General features: G+C 30.8%; 4 protein-coding genes across 12 annotated transcripts; 3 read left to right on the top strand and 1 right to left on the bottom strand.

The window, feature by feature from the left end:
• The first annotated feature begins 129 nt into the window (after window positions 1-129).
• Window positions 130-1,984, top strand: PolE4 (DNA polymerase epsilon subunit 4). 4 transcript variants are annotated; one of them, XM_011057658.2, is made up of 4 exons: window positions 245-385; window positions 628-881; window positions 950-1,076; window positions 1,788-1,984. In XM_011057658.2, the coding sequence occupies exons 2-4, from the start codon at window positions 654-656 to the stop codon at window positions 1,799-1,801; spliced, it is 369 nt and encodes a 122-aa protein (XP_011055960.2). In that variant the 5' UTR covers window positions 245-385; window positions 628-653; the 3' UTR covers window positions 1,802-1,984. The 4 variants fall into 4 exon arrangements, with proteins under 4 accessions (XP_087263195.1, XP_011055960.2, XP_087263186.1 ...); XM_087407069.1 differs by lacking the exons at window positions 245-385; window positions 1,788-1,984 and adding an exon at window positions 130-239 and having other exon boundaries at window positions 950-1,363; XM_087407060.1 differs by lacking the exon at window positions 1,788-1,984 and having other exon boundaries at window positions 280-420; window positions 950-1,363.
• On the bottom strand, window positions 1,456-8,554 carry LOC105146892 (uncharacterized). Of its 5 annotated transcripts, XM_011057515.2 has the most exons (7): window positions 8,159-8,541; window positions 7,935-8,090; window positions 6,026-7,574; window positions 5,372-5,816; window positions 5,034-5,249; window positions 4,727-4,956; window positions 1,456-4,165 (listed from the first exon to the last, which is right to left on the bottom strand). In XM_011057515.2, exons 3-7 carry the CDS (start codon window positions 7,558-7,560, stop codon window positions 4,036-4,038), a joined length of 2,556 nt encoding a protein of 851 aa, XP_011055817.1. In that variant the 5' UTR covers window positions 7,561-7,574; window positions 7,935-8,090; window positions 8,159-8,541; the 3' UTR covers window positions 1,456-4,035. The 5 variants fall into 5 exon arrangements, with proteins under 5 accessions (XP_011055817.1, XP_087263083.1, XP_011055818.1 ...); XM_087406957.1 differs by having other exon boundaries at window positions 5,402-5,816; window positions 7,935-8,554; XM_011057516.2 differs by lacking the exon at window positions 7,935-8,090 and having other exon boundaries at window positions 8,091-8,545.
• Window positions 8,555-8,870: 316 nt separating this feature from the next.
• On the top strand, window positions 8,871-13,236 carry Tsr1 (Tsr1 ribosome assembly factor). Its single transcript, XM_011057513.2, has 12 exons — window positions 8,871-9,107; window positions 9,295-9,568; window positions 9,667-9,913; window positions 10,054-10,251; window positions 10,342-10,572; window positions 10,887-11,055; window positions 11,133-11,333; window positions 11,416-11,639; window positions 12,205-12,468; window positions 12,576-12,686; window positions 12,792-12,999; window positions 13,083-13,236. The coding sequence occupies exons 1-12, from the start codon at window positions 8,996-8,998 to the stop codon at window positions 13,199-13,201; spliced, it is 2,358 nt and encodes a 785-aa protein (XP_011055815.1). The 5' UTR covers window positions 8,871-8,995; the 3' UTR covers window positions 13,202-13,236.
• Window positions 13,237-13,473: 237 nt separating this feature from the next.
• On the top strand, window positions 13,474-16,684 carry Lkb1 (Lkb1/serine/threonine kinase 11). 2 transcript variants are annotated; one of them, XM_087406989.1, is made up of 6 exons: window positions 13,474-13,975; window positions 14,144-14,264; window positions 15,088-15,273; window positions 15,483-15,619; window positions 15,681-16,024; window positions 16,190-16,684. In XM_087406989.1, exons 1-6 carry the CDS (start codon window positions 13,632-13,634, stop codon window positions 16,348-16,350), a joined length of 1,293 nt encoding a protein of 430 aa, XP_087263115.1. In that variant the 5' UTR covers window positions 13,474-13,631; the 3' UTR covers window positions 16,351-16,684. The 2 variants fall into 2 exon arrangements, with proteins under 2 accessions (XP_087263115.1, XP_011055813.1); XM_011057511.2 differs by having other exon boundaries at window positions 13,482-13,975; window positions 16,187-16,684.
• The last annotated feature ends 217 nt before the right edge of the window (window positions 16,685-16,901 follow it).

Raw genomic sequence — 16,901 nt, 5'->3', positions numbered from 1 at the left:
CGAAAAATGAAAAATGAAATGTGGAAAGTTTCACGTGGAAATACATGATTGACCCTCTGATGTACTTAAATTTGAAAATAACCGCGTTTTGCGTCAAGATTTGTTCGTACTTTAGAAGCAAGTTTGTTCGTACTTTAGAAACTAGTGACTTTATTCTGTGCCATACAACCGAATATAGCGCTTTCCCGACACTGTGTTTTGAGCTCATCTTTTTTCGGGACAAGCCAGCGGCCGCTTTGGTATCCTTGTTACTTCGTGGTTTTTGCCTATATTTCTTGACACTTTTCCTAACCTGAATATTCCTTAATTTCAACAATTAATGTTTCAGTTCACTAGACAGAGCAAAGCTTTTCTTAGATTTATTCGTTTAATTTCAATTTTTGAGGTAACGTGGCAAATTAAACAATTATCTGCGATTAAGTAATTATATCATTTATATATTTATTTAGTTTTATCCATTGTGACTTTAAATATATCAATATGTATTTATTACTATAATTATTACTATATATATATTTATTACTGTATATACATTATCGTTTTTAATATTCGAAATAACAATTGTTATAAATTTGTAAAACCAATCCATCTTTTTTGAATATATCAAATTTTTGCTTTTGTGTGTAGCCACTAGCTATACATTACGTGCCAACATGGACAACTCAGAAGTCGATGCTTTGAACAAAGAGATTCAACTCGATAAAATCCATGAAGAGAATCCGCAAGATTCGCGAGATGAAGTCAACATCTCGCATGGTGATGAAGAGCAGCGAGAGAAATTGATACGACTACCCCTAGGAAGAATAAAAACCATCATCAAAATGGATCCTGAAGTTTGTTTAGTTAATCAAGAGGCTACGTTTTTGGTGGCGAAGTCAGTGGTAAATATCAAAAAATTAACTGTGATGCACTTTATAATGTGTTCAAATTATTATCTATCTTTTAACAGGAATTTTTTATTGAATCTCTTGCAAAGGAAGCTTATAAATATACTGTACAAGCGAAGAAAAAGACTGTTCAAAAACGTGATGTAGAAAATGCCATTGATAACGTGGATGCACTTGTATTTTTGGAAGGTATGCTCGATTAATTGCATAATTAGTATCTGTTATTATAGAAGTGAAAAAAATTAATGTTTTTTTTATGTTTTTTTTTTATTTTTTTTACAATCGTAAAGATAATAGCGATGATATTTGTGAGCATTAAATACTGTTGCTTGTTGCAATGATTTGTTATATTGTATATATTTTTGATATTATATAAATAAGAATATTTAAATAATAATAATTTATCCATAATAATAACTAGGAAAATGTTTATGAGCGTCTCTTTTATCTGCCAATAAAATTAGTTCCTTACTGAATTTACTCTTTTATATCGTCTAGTACATATAAACTATATATAAACAAGTTTTGCATTCTGAAAGCTTTATTAAACGTACTGTATAAAAATGCATTTCAATTTTAAATTCATTTATTATATTTTTCATTGGTACACAACAGATTGTTTCATGTATGTGAAGTGTTTATTTGACACTTCATAAAAGGAAAAGTATATAGTAAATTACTTATATGTTAAAACTCATAAAAATATTTGCGGACAAACAATTACATTGTATTGTGAATATCTTTGTTTTTCTTTTCTAATTGAATTAATCTTTTGAATTAATTCCTCCTATATTGCTACTCTACTATTTTACATTTCTATTTACTATTTGACTATGCGGAATGAAAATAAACGCAAGATGGAAATAAATGATTTTTACTGTTTGTATATCGTTAAAACAGATGCAGAAACTTGAAATAAATCCAGAATGAGAATTTTATTCAGTCTCCATAAATGAAATAAGAATGTTCTGTATATTAATATACATACACAATGTGATAGTTCGTAAAATGAGCAATGTTCATTGCTTTTTTTATCATTCTATCTTTACTGAACTATTTATAAAGCATTTGTCAAAATAAAATCTTTGTAATCCACATTTCCTAATGTTCTTAACGAATTCTATACGCTTTCTATACGCTTCAGCTAATTGCAGCTTCTATAATGTAATATTGTATACATATGTACACACATATGTATATAATATCACATTTTTATCTTCCTTTCTAGAGTTTTGTGTGTGTATGTGTATGTGTACAGGATGAAAAATTTCAAACGCAATAGGACAAAAAAATATGCAGTTTATGTGTTACAAAATGTAAAATTTTAATAGGCAACTATGTGTTTCTTTACACTAATTGATTCATCCCATTATTATGTGTAAAAGTATTAAGATACAATTATCAAAATAATTAATACTTTACAAAGTATTTAATATTTCATGTCAATATATGGCCAGAGTAAACCATAGAATAACTCGAGAACTATTGACTTTTCGACATCTCTACCTTAATTTTTTGTATGCAGAATAGTTAGAGAAATCATATTATGTAAAAATTCTATTTTTAAAGTGGCGATTACACTTTTATGATCTCGAAAGAATGATTTTTTTAAAATTAATTTTACCATTATTTGCGCCTCATCAAGTTATAACTTTTGTTTGAAATGTTTTTCCGTATTTTCCATATACGAGATATTTATCTTATTTTACGTTTGAAACTCATCCTGTATACATATATATATATTTCTATATATATAAAATATACATATGTATATATATATAGATATATATTTAGTATAGTACAGTTTTAATGTATACATACACGAAGTACACAATACATGTATATATAAATATTTTAAGAGAATGAGAATTAGGATGCTAGGATCATTTGAAGAAATCAAACTATTTGCACGTATAGCAGAGTATATCGTTAGAAATGTTTTCCTAACTAATATTTATATGTATACATATATATTATATATATATATATATATATATATGTATATATATATATGTATAACTTACATAAGTAACAAAAATAGATAAAATCAGTCTTCTTTACATTTGCCAATTCAGGATTTAAATTATAAATGGCATATATACAGTAAATGCAAAGAGTATTTGTACAGGGGAGATTTTTAAAGAATCTTATTTGTTGAAAAGGACTATTATTTATTGTAATTTATTAATAATAAATACGTTCTGTCCTAATAAGTAGACAATTTTGTGAAAATAATCATAACGTTAGAAAATAAATTTCTCGACTGTACGAATACTGTTTGTGCGTTTAAACAGTACAATTTGTCGTTTTTTTCTTATTTTATTAACATATCTTTTTTACATTTTTTTAGGTAAAATAATTTTGAGAAACATACAATAGATTTATACAATCTGTTTCATTCTTTGTTATTAAATTGCTAATTAGTGTGTTAATTTTCTAAAAATAAGGTTTTTTTCATCGTTGTCTCCCTTGTACAAATTTTGTATTTACTAGATATAATTCTTCAGAAATCATGACTTATTTCGATAATGAAGTTAATATTATAAAAGATTAAAAAAAACAAAATAAAGCAAAACTTGTTGGTTTTATAATATGTAATCCGATATCAGTATTTTTTTTCTGGAAGAACACAAGGTTATATCATACAAATTGTCTAAATGCGTATATAAAAATTTTTATGTTCAAATCTAGCTTTGCGACGCATACAATACTTTGTTTCTATGATCATTATTTGGCATCTCTATGTATTATCTTGGAGACAATCAACATTTTTTTGTTATTTTAAATCTATAAAATATCGCACTGAATATTTTCGTTTAATGTATCTGTTGTTTTAAATAATTACTATTGTGATACTCTCCTATCATTCTCAGAGTTTTTTTTTCTTTTTTTTAATGTGAGTCTACTCGATATGATGTTTTGTAGTACATGTACGTTCATCGTGAACACAGTTTCTCATAATCTCATATTGTGTATCAGTCACAGATATTAACGTTTTATGAATATAACATCTATATGCTAAGGTTAATTATTTAAGGATAATATATAAATTTAAGATTGCGTATAATATGCGTTCTAATGTGATACGCACTTTATAATTATATAACGACGTCAAACGCTTAGCAATTGTTCATCTACTGCTATTTATCTACTTCTTACGCTTAGTTTTGCGTCGTCTGCTATCACTTCTGAAAGAATTTTGATCTCCCGATGTATTAACGCCAGCAGATTTACTATGGTTGTAGAGATTGTTTAGGAAATCCTCGAAATCCGCTTCGCTGTTTTATAAAAAATAGAGATATATATAAATACACACGCGCACGCGCGCACATATACAGGTGTATCATTTTAATTGACGCATTAAAATATATCTTGAACAGTGCATTTGAGAGAAAAATGTTTCAGACAAAAGTTATATGGTTTCGAGGGGGACATAAGATAGTGCTATTGGTTTGACCTTTAAAAGTTTGAAGGTCACGTAAAGATCATCAATTTCTTAAATGGAATCCCATATATTACATATTCTTATAGCTTGCCTCGAGAGTTTTCCAAAACTATAATGAAATTATTTTTCATCAAGTACTTTTCGAACAACATCTTATGTCCCCCTCAAAACCATATAACTTTTGTCTGAAACATTTTTCTCTAAAATGCGCTGTTCAAGAGATATTTTGTATTAATTTTAATGTATTAATTAAAATGATACATCCTGTATATGTATATATTACATCCATTTTAAATACACATGTTTAAAAAGGAGTCTAAAAGCTTTTCAGAATTGAATCGATACTTAAGTTTAGAAGAATTATAATGATAAAAGTCAGTTGTGTAAACTGTACCTTGTATTGGGATCTATCTGTTGCCGCTTTTTACCGCTATTGGGTGTTTGAGACGGTAATCTTTGTCCTAAGACGATTCTATATTGGACACTATGCGTATTCGCTCTAAGATGTTTGAGATTCCCAGCTTGGCAAGCTGCCCAGTCAGTTACATCGTACACAGCTCCTTCCATGCACGCGTAATAGTGCCATAGGAAACCCATTAAACGAGACTCTGCCCATATATCACCCTGTACGGACAGTTTAAACGATTAATTTTAAGAAAAGGAACAGCTGATAAATGTATATAAATAAATGCGGTACTCACTTCTTTTGCACTGTGACGTATTTTGCATTGATTACAAAATCGCGCGGCATAACAAGGACGTTGCGTAGGGATACGTTTGTGTCTCAAGCCACAATTTGTACATCTTATTGTATTTGCTGCTTGTTCCATCTTTCGATGAAGTTGAGATAGCAAATCGCTTAGCTCGCCCCAAGCCGCTTCGACTTGTCTAGTCTGATCAAACGCTTGCCTACGTTCCTAAAATAATACGCAACGTTAATAAATGTATATGCATAGTGATCTTATAGACTAAAAGCTGATATTGTTAATTTTCATTATTGTTGTTACGAAAAAAATATGAGAAATGGATGCTTTATTACCGGTTCCCCAATGATATCGAAGGCATGTACCAATATTTTGAATGCTTCTTCCGCCCCTGGCTGATGATTTTTATCCGGATGCACTAGAAAGGCTTGCCTCTTATAATATTTTTTAATATCATCATCCGAGCATGTAGGCGTAACACCAAGTATGCTGTAAGGATCCTTTCCTTTGCATGCTAATAATCTTTTCATGGCTTCCTCACCGGTGCTGGGTAATGCGATATTAGTTTCTAGTCCACCATGAATCCAATTACCATTGTCTTCTTTGTCTTCGTTCTTCTTAGTATTTATCTTTCGCCAGAACGCAAATTTACTACTACCAAGCCAATTGTCCAATTGTTTACCAATAGCATTTAAAATATGAATTTTACAAAATGTCACAGCCACATATATCCACCAGCACTTTAAATAAAGTATGGTGTGATACCAAGCACATTTGCCACTGAAAAATGTTAAAAAGAAAAATGGAAACCTTGCTCTAGTAACTTATATACAGATGCGAGAGTGCTTTCCATTTAAACACAAACGTCCTCCTATCTTTCTTGGTATTCCATGAATAACAAAGAACAAAACAATACTTGTGTCACCAAATGAAAAGCATCCAGAGAAAATGTATCTTGCACAAATATTTAAATATTTGTCTATACTTACAGTTGAATAACCAGGTTGATGCTCATGCTAACTACATCAGAGATTAAATGCAATAGCCAATAAAAGATTTTCAATAAAATTTTGCTCCATCGAGTCGCATACTTATTCAAGTTTTTATATAAATCTTTAATAGAAGATTCTCTATTGTCTCTCTTCCTATTTCTTTGTCCCTTCTTAATTTGTTGCTGGGCTTTTTCAGTTTGAAACCGTTTAAGATTCTTTTCCTTGACCGCCTTTTTATCCTCTTTAGTCACTTTATTAATAATTTGTTGATTCTTTTCTATTCTTTCAGATGAGATTGTCTGACTGGATGTATTGATTGTGTTCAAATTGTTATTTATCTGTATCGGACGTTTCGGAATTCCTGCAGTTTTGGGATTATTGTTTTGTACCTTGGTATTATTGAGAGTTTCATTCTTTTCTGTTTTCTTAGATGATTTCTTATCAGATTTCTTCTTTTCCGAACAAAACTGAACGGATCTATCAAAAGCGTTTATCTGACGAGAATCGGATTGTGAACCAAGATTGTCTAGTGATACCCAACGTCTTGGAAGGTTGGAAGAATTTTTTTCAAAAACTTTTCTAGGAATTTGCATTTTCGGAGAATTGTGATCATCGCTACCAGACGAGTTTTGTCTCTTCAATAATGTAGGCTTGTTCTTAGTTTTCATGTTCTTATTAGAGATTTTCTTGCCTGCTATCTCGATTTTTGGTTTCACAGGTTGAACCGTTAATGGAGATGGCGGAGTGGGTGCAGATTTTGTTAAAACATCAGAGTAAGACGGTCGCATAGGCTTTACTTCAGCCACCATTCTTGGTTTCTTGTATTGAGAGTCAGATATATTTCTAGAAGGTAAATCCTCGCTTTCTCTTACATCTCGTACAGCTTGTGGTACAGGTGTGATATTGGGAGATCCTCCAAATGGACTATAAGTACCAGATTGATTTGGCACCCAATTTTCAACTAGATTGTCGATTAGCTGTTTTCCATTAAAGTTTTGACTTGGCAACTCAGATGGTACAGTCATATGTTGATCATTGAAAAGCCCATACTCCTGATTGACAATACTTTGATTAGAGTAGGGTGTCATATTTGAAAGACGACATTGCTCAGCCATAATTTGAGAAGCATTCCCATAAATAACATTAATATAGTTACCACCTCCGACATCAATGGTACCAATTAAATCATTATTTTCATTAATGCCTAGGTGATTTACTGTTGTTTGTGATGGAAAATATATTGAATCAGTGGTTGTAGTATCATAACTGGACATATCTTGCATATACAGAGATGTGGTCATTGGTGTCATAGGTTGTATTCCAGAATTAGAATGTGTGGGTTGACTGGTGACATGATGTCTAGTTTGTCCAGGTACATAATCTCCCCAATTACGAGAAGTGGTTTGTTGTGAAGGAACATTAAACTGGGCATAATGACCATTGGAACCTTCCAAATCTGGAGTCATAGCTTCAATGATCTTATCCAAAGACATGTGTTTGAAACCAGGAGAGGTTTGTTGTTGTTCTGCCATATTGATTTACCTCTCTAGAGACAAAACAAAATGAATATATTATTCAGATGTTACAATGTCATTTACAAGTATTAAAACTATTTAATAAAGCGACAAAGAATACATTTCATTAAAATTTTTACATTTCTAAGTTATAAATATAATATGTTTATTAATGAATAATAAAACCTAGCAATTTAGGAATATTATACAGAAACATATGCTAAATTTTGTGATATTAATAATAATTTGCCTGCTTTTGTTTCTTTACAAATATCATGTTTCTTTTCCAAATGTATGATGACATATAATGTCAACTGAAATTGGAAGATATAAATACGTTTTCTTAAAAAATGTCTATATATATGTACATATATATATACATATGTACTCACATAACCATAATAATGCGTTGAAAACGTTAAATATCCACTAATATACAAGTTAGGGATATTCGATAGCGCGAATACAACTATTTTGCATCGCCGAAATAAGTTCGTATTAAATAATCATTGTCGAGAGAGCAATTTAGCTTAAATAAATGTTATAACCTAAAACGAATCGAATGTTAGCAGACGTCGGTACGGTCGGTACAATATTCACATTCATCAATAAATACACTTTTTCACAATGGTTGCTTATAGTCGCAGTTCAGCATATTTTATATTAATAGTAAAAAAAAACTATTTGTACGAAATACACGATTTTACGTCATATACCATGCGGTAAACGTAAAATCGAGCATCGTACTCATGTCCAGACCAGCTCGGACGAGGCTAACCAGTGATACCAGATGGAGAGATTTTTGGAGATTTTTTCCCACCACTCCATTGTCTCCATCGCACGCGCAGTAACATCCATGGTACAAGAATATGAAGGTGCCATTACATAGGAGCATTGTGAGCATACTATTCGCTAAAAACAGGTCACGTGATTAAAAATTGACTAAAGCACATGACACTCAACACTGCTATGTAAGCGGTTCCGCACAATATAGAGCTTCGCACAATAAAAGGAACAGAGAATAGAGAACAAAGAATAAGAATTTCAACCTATCAGAAATTATGTATTGTGGAATACACAGTTTTTGATAGATTGAAATTCTTATTCTTTGTTCTCTGTTGCCTGTTCCTTTTATTGTGCAGAACCCCCAAAAGTACCTTAAGATATTCCATTTCCGAAGATGTGCAGTTCCTAGAACATGCCAATTGCTCTTTGACCAATCATATGTTGCATTAAATTATAAAAAGGAATATGATTGGCATGATTGCTACCATGTGCAATCCACTAACTTTGTGGCAAGCATTTGATTGACTGTTCAGCTTCAACAGCTCATGAAAATGCACCTTTAATTGCTTAATGTACAATATATACTCCAATTTACTGCAACCGCATGGTGATTAATAATTATTTTCTTTCTGGATTACAGTTGTAGTGTCTCTTTACGATATTTACAATGAATATGATAAAACAAGAGACACATCGGCCAGGTGCACTTAAACAATCTAATAAACAACACAAGACTGGAAGACATCGCAGTAAAAGTGCCATCAATAATGATTTCAAAGGTAAGTTTTCTGTACGTGTAATAGTAACAAATTTGTAAACAGAAAATTATGTTTTATTCAATTAACAATAATAATCCTTTCTTTCTGAATGCAATAACAAATTCTATATACCAATGTTTAAAACATGCTTTTATGGAATATTTTTTGTTTGTTTTTGAAAAAATATATTTCATTTTTTCTTGCCTAGGTAAACAAAGTATTATCGGAAAGTCGTCTAAACGTTTTGAGAAAAATCTTCGGAAGGATGCACGTAGAAATCAATTATTGCAACACAGAAAAAAGAAACGCGAACAAGTATTGGCACAGAAAAGAAATCTTGGTGGCTTTTCTTCAGCACCTATCCTTATCTGTGTTATACCATTGCAAAGTGACATAGATATAAAGAACATTGTATCTGTTGTAATTAATATGGATGAAACTGCTAATGTTGCTACTAGTTCAAATGGAATAACCCATATTAGGTATACTGTAGATGAAGGAATTTGTTTTTTTATATTTATTAAATAATAAATTAAAAATTTGGCATTAATTTTTTTAATTTATATTTGTATTTATTTAGTATACCAAGGCTGAAACAGCGGTTTTCTATTATTATACCACCAATAGATGACATTTTTGCGACATTAGATGCAGCTAAAGTTGCTACCACAATACTCTTTGTAACTTCAGTTGCAAGTCAAGGAAATGATAATAAGCAAGGACAAATTATAGATGATTGGGGCAAGGAAATTATTACATCTTGTCTTGCTCAAGGTTTACCTTCTACTATAGTTGCAGTGCATAATATTCAAACACTTCATATTAAAGTAAGCAATAATACAAAAATTTTTAATTCAAAAATCTTTGAAAATAATATAAATTAATTCTATTACAAAAACATTGTAAATTCTACGTTATCAAACATGTTATTTATTATTCTTTGATACATTTTAAATATATATTATAGAAACGTCAAGAATATAAACAATCTATACAACGTACAATTTCAAAATGGCTTCCTGCAGAAAAAGTATTTGAATTAGATACTACAGCTGATTGCTTAAATATGTTACGCCATGCCGGATTACAAAAGCAAAGAAGTTTATTTTATAAAGATATAAGACCATATCTTTTGGCTGAGGAAGTCTCCTTCGAATGTGATGGAGTACGTAAAATTTTAAATACATATTTAAAATATATAAAAAATAAATTGAATGCCATTTAATGTTTCATCACATAATGCTTATCTCGACAGGATTCTCTTGATTTTGGAACTCTCATGGTCAATGGATATTTACGAGGGGCGACACCATTATCTGTCAATGGTTTGATTCATATATCAGGTTTTGGAAACTTTCAAATGTCTTGCATCAAAACATTGAGAGATCCGTATTTAATTGAACATGAGCAGAAGAGACATCTTTCTGATAGTAAAATGGAATGGAGAAATGAAATCGAGATTTTAACTCCAGATCCAGAAAAACAGGTTTGTTACACATATTTTAATATTAATGATTTGTATCTTTTGAATTAAAGGTCGCCAGGAAAAATTCTCAAACAAGTATTATTAGTGCTCTTACTAATTTTTTGATGTTAAAAGTGTGAACATTTGAACAGTATCCATATTAACAACAAGAGAGAGATAGAGAAAGTAAAAAATTATCAGGGCATATTTGTAAAGACATGTCAAAATTATTTATAATTTATATGTGATTTATTTGTGCCAATATATTTATATGTAACTTTAATAGCAATAATAATAATAATGTCAACATATGTTTAAAATATTAAAATTTGTAGGAATCTCTTGAGAGCGAATATATTCCTGATCCAATGGATGCTGAACAAACATGGCCTACGAAAGAAGAATTGGCTGAAGCAGCAAACAATAGAAAGAGAAAAATTGTAAAAGTTGTGCCAAAAGGAACCTCTGAATATCAAGCTGCATGGATACCAGATGAAGATGGAGGTTACATATTTTACTCCTTTTTTCCTTCTAAAAAATTATTTAATCCTATTTCAAAAATATATGTTGTTTGTGTGTAGAAAGCCTGGGTATATGTTCAGAAAATGAATCAGAAGACAACATGGATGTGGAAAAGGCAAAATCTGAAGCAGCTAGTAGTGAAGATATGGAAGATGATGAACAATATGAAACTATTACGATATCAGAAGCATTAGATGAAGAACGTTATGATCAAGATATCGATATGAATGAAGAAAAGCAAGCCATGGAAAAGTTCAAAGGTTACTATAATTATATGTATTATCATACGCAAAAAAAATGTATTTTTCATATTCGTTTTAGTAATATTTTAATAAAATACAGAAGCAAAATTGGACGCACAATTTCCTGATGAAGTGGATACACCTCAGGACATCTTGGCTAAAATAAGATTCCAAAAATATCGAGGTCTTGAATCGTTCCGTACTAGTCCATGGGATCCAAAGGAAAATCTTCCCATTGATTATTCTCGGATAATTGAATTTGCCGATTATGATCGCAGACGAAAACGTATTTACAAAGAATGTAAAGATATCGAAGGAGTCATGGTATATTGACAATTATCTTTTTTCAGTATTAATCTTGCATTAAATATTTATTACTTGCAGTTTTGTGTGTGTGTGTGTGTGCGCGTGCGTGCGCGCGCGTGTGTGTGTGTGTATGTGTGTGGTATAATTCGTTAACTTTATGTTTATAAATAAAAAATGATTATAGTCTCGACATTTTGGTACTCGGATTTTTATCTCAAAATAATCTCAGAAATCGGCCTTTAAATATTGTTAGTTTTTCGGATACTCTATATACGTATGTATGTATGTAAAAGGTGTTTTTTTAAACCCGATAGATTTTTTTAAGCCCGATAGAACTTAAAATTGTAAAAACTAACACAAAAATTAAATTATAATCAAAAAATTTTTTTTAGTCGAAAGATCAATGCATGGCATTAACATTTGAAAATGATTTCGGGCATATGGCCACCGCGCCTGTTTAATTTAATTTTTTATTTTTTACAATTTCAAGTTCTATCGGGCTTAAAAAAACACCCTTTACAATATATATATATATATATATATATATATATATATATATATATATATATATATATGCTTTCAGCCAGGATGTTATATACAAGTTTGTATCGCTCGTGTTAGCAGAGAAACTTTCAAAGCATTCGCTACAATAGAAAATAAGCCATTAATAGTGGTCGGTTTACTTCCGTATGAACATAAAATGTCTCTTTTAAACGTCGTATTGAAACATTCGAGCAATTACACACATCCAATCAAATCAAAGGAAAGATTGATATTTCAGTGTGGATTTAGACGATTTACGACATGTCCAATATTCAGCCAACATACAAATGGTACTAAGCATAAGGTAAATTGATGCACTTTTATCTTATATTTGAAACATGATTATAGTATAAAGAAATATTACAGTACTTTGTCTATAAATTTATGTTTTACCATGATAAATATGTTTAGTACGAGAGATATTTTCACCCTGAAACTACAGTTGTGGCGAGTATGTACGCACCCATTACTTTTTCACCATGTCCAATTCTTTGTTATGTCGAGAGTAAAAGTGGCAAACTTGTATGTATATTTTTTTATAGTGTTATTAATATTATATTAGAGTTGTACTATACGAGAATGAGATATAAGTGCTGCTATCAAGTTCAAATGACATTGTCATTTTAGGAATTAATTGCAACTGGTAGCGTGTTATCTTGTGATCCCAACAGAATTATCTTAAAACGAGTAGTTTTGAGTGGTCACCCATACAAAGTAAATAAGAAATCAGTGGTTATACGCTTTATGTTCTTTCACCGAGAGGATATCGAATGGTTCAAACCAGTCCAAATGAGGACAAAATATGGACGTAGAGGCCACATAAAAGAACCTTTAGGTAAATGATTGCATCTTATACTATTTGTTGCATTTATATTAACTAATGTAATTAATATATATATGCTCCCGATTTTGTTATAGGTACACATGGGCACATGAAGTGCATCTTCAATGGTCAACTAAAGTCTCAAGATACAGTGTTGATGAATTTGTATAAACGAGTTTTTCCAAAATGGACTTATGAACTTATGAACCAATAAAAATAAAAATTATTTGGTCTTGTTCATCTTTGAAATAGTCTATAAATTTACTCTACATTCTGTTAGCGAAAAATATAGATTTATAAAACCGTGGTTTTAAGAGGATATATAAATATTAAGAATGTCACTTTTTTTACGCTATTACCAGTTTAAAATAAAGCGATTAATGTCATCAGTTGTGTTCCAGTGTGCTTTGCGTATTTGAAAATTGCTTAGAAAAATGGCGTTCGCTTCGCTGAATACAATCGAGCATGCGCGACTTCCGCGTGATCCGCGTCCTCAATCTGGTAACACTGCGCCCTTCCACCCCCACCTTTCAACCATCAGTAACACCAGTGTTCATAACAATGATTGCCGGTTGTATTTTAGGTTAAATCACTCGTGTGATCTTTCTATCCTAATAGTTTATAAACTCTCTAGCGGAGTAAAAATGGACAATAAAATAACAATATGCGACCCTGATGAGGAAGAAGTAGAAAATGATATATTGCGTGATATCGAACCGATTATGTGGATCAATGACGATCCAAACTATGATTTGGACGAGGTTAACATGTTTTTTCACAGAGTCGACTCGGATCAAATTATATATGAAGAAAAAAGAAAAAAATGTAAATTTATCGGTAAATATGTCATGGGTGATGTTCTCGGTGAAGGTAGTTATGGGAAGGTGAAAGAGGTACTGGATTCGCAGACGCTTTGTCGTAGAGCGGTTAAAATACTGAAGAAAAGAAAACTTCGAAGGATACCGAACGGGGAACAGAATGTTCAACGGTGCGTACGACAAATGTATTTTTTATGAACGTTATTGTATCGGTATGCGCGTTATACCGTGGATAAATTTTTTATCGCTACACGTACAAATATTGACAAGATAGCTTTTTTGTTGCAATATCTTTCCTTGCATTTCTTGTGTTTATTTTAATAATTGATATTTTACAGGGAAATAAAATTGTTAAGAATATTAAAACATAAAAATGTAATAAATCTCGTAGACGTTTTATACAGTGACGAAAAAGAAAAGATGTATCTAGTTATGGAATTTTGTGTATGTGGATTACAGGTAAATTTTCATACGAGAGTATCATTTTTTTATTACTCTAAATTATTAGATACACAACGCAAGTTTGGGTATATATTTTATAGTTGTAAAATTCAGGAGGTAATATCGATTTAACATTTATATAAAATGACTGTTTATTCTACTTTAGTTATCAGCATCGGAAGAAACATGGATTTATTTCAGGTTACGCATTGTATCTGCTGTATGCTTTTGTGTCAGCCCATCCCATAAATCTTGAATTTTATATATTGATTATTATTTTCAATGATAGGAAGCTTAAAGAAACATTGCAAATTGTATGTGCTTCCATATTTTTTTTTATCGCATTTAATTAGAATTATTTTATACTTTTTATATTTGATTCATATAATTATATGCAAGTATCTCGAGAGAAAGTTATACTTTGTACAACAATGTAATACAAGAAAGCTGCTTAATTTCATATTGAATTTTATTCATTTTATATTGATTTTGTAAAAGCTGAATGAATGTTGTATGACTCGAACAATATGATGCTAATACTAATGATTGTAATTAATTAATTACAAATATATTTTACATTTTTATCTTAAATGATATATTTTAAAACCAATCAAATTGCAAGCAAATAATTTACAATAATATCCAAGTTTTTATTACTTTTATTACAAATATTTTGTGTGATAATAATTGTGCTGTTTCAAAAACACAATGAAATTTTAATAAGAAGAAAGAAAATTGTATTAAATTTTAAACTATATTAAACTTTTCGATTTTGACATCTGTAACAATGGCTTGCATGAATTAACAACAATTAGATTTCTATTTATTAGATTCTTTACAGGACATGTTGGAAAGCACGCCCACCAAGAAGCTTCCACTTTGGCAGGCACATGATTACTTCTGTCAATTGTTGGATGGTTTAGAATATCTTTATAGTAAGGGAATAGTCCATAAAGATATTAAACCTGGAAATTTGTTATTAACCCTAGATGGTACCTTGAAGATTAGTGATTTTGGTGTTGCAGAGGTACAAACTCCATATCTTTTAACACTTTTCATTTTATTCAAACTTTTTATTAATTTAATTATAAAAACCGATAATTATAATAATGAAAAAAGTATTCATGAACAGAGTATATTTATTTAGAAAAAAATGTTAAAAATATAAATACAAACATACATTGCAACTGTGCGTGTTTCATTTCTATTTGTGATTATGCCTCTCCACTGTACTAGGCATTAGACATGTTTTCCAAAGACGATACATGTACGATAGGTCAAGGATCCCCAGCATTTCAGCCACCAGAAATCGCAAACGGCTGCGAAAGTTTCTCAGGTTTTAAAGTAGACATATGGAGTAGCGGAGTTACATTGTAAGTAACTCTTGTATACAGCATTATCCAAAAATCAGAATAATGTATCTATATTTTACAGGTATAATATAACCACGGGTTTATATCCTTTCGAGGGAGATAATATATATAAATTATATGAAAACATTGGAAGGGGTGAATATACTGTACCGAAAGAAATAGAGGAGCCTTTAAAATCGCTCATAGAAGGAATGTTGCAGAAAGATGCGGATAAGAGATTTACATTACAACAGGTAAAAAGACACGCATGGACCATATGTGAACACCCTAAAACACAACAACAAGTATCTATACCTCCCCTTAAAAGCAATGGCTGCCACAGCATGACTGTATTGCCATATTTGATGGAGTATCATTATGGAGTTGATGAAAATCCCGTATACTATACGGAACATCAGCTGAATGGTAGGTTTATTATGTTTGCTGGTAATATGAATATTTTTAAAAATAAGCTCGTTTAAGAAACTATTTTCCAGTGACGGCAATAATGCAAAATTGCAGCATGATTAAACTATCTCTTTTTATGAAACACATAGAAAATTTCATAAAAATTTCTTTTTTTTTTAGAAGAGCGAAGACTTCAAGAACTGGATCGCATTAGCGAGGATCGAAAAACAACGTGTAACAGTCATCACACCAAATGCAATACAAACAGTCAAAACAAACGGAGATGGCGTAAGCCAATTTCATGCATTAGTATTAAAAGATTTCCATCCTGCAAACCATCGTGATTTTGTTAATTGTGTCGCATATTTTGTTGTTTGTATCTCACTGACTGTGTCAGTTACAAAGTTTCTCTGATGGAGATGACTAAAAGCTTAAAGAATGAAAAGCGTGCGAGACACATATGTAATGTAGCTAATCTAGCAGCGTGAATGGGACACAAAGCATTTGACAGAGTCAGTTCAAAAGTGTCGGATGTAAAGATTGTGATATTAAGATTAAATCGTGTAGCGAATAATTCAGTGACATCTTTATCGTTCAATGCCTAGGAGATGCCCAATCAAAGTCATATTTCATTTTGGTGCCATATTGACAACGCGATTAATAAAGTTATTAATCGTCTGTGTTTAGCATTTTATTTATCGTAAGATCTCCAATTGTACCTTTGTCTTTAAGAAAGGCCTAATAAATCTAACGTTTATGAGGCCAACTGGACACGATCGAACGTATGTATACAATATGTACAAATGTACAATATTTCGACTTGTCATTCTATCTAAGAGCATTACATTAGGAAAATACAGTTGAGTTAATTAATTATTGAAGCGATAGCACAAGT

Source organism: Acromyrmex echinatior, chromosome 1, assembly GCF_024713525.1.
Source record: "Acromyrmex echinatior isolate Ae372 chromosome 1, ASM2471352v2, whole genome shotgun sequence".
In the NCBI taxonomy this organism is placed as follows: domain Eukaryota; kingdom Metazoa; phylum Arthropoda; class Insecta; order Hymenoptera; family Formicidae; genus Acromyrmex; species Acromyrmex echinatior.
This window is presented reverse-complemented; position numbering and strand designations above follow the sequence as displayed.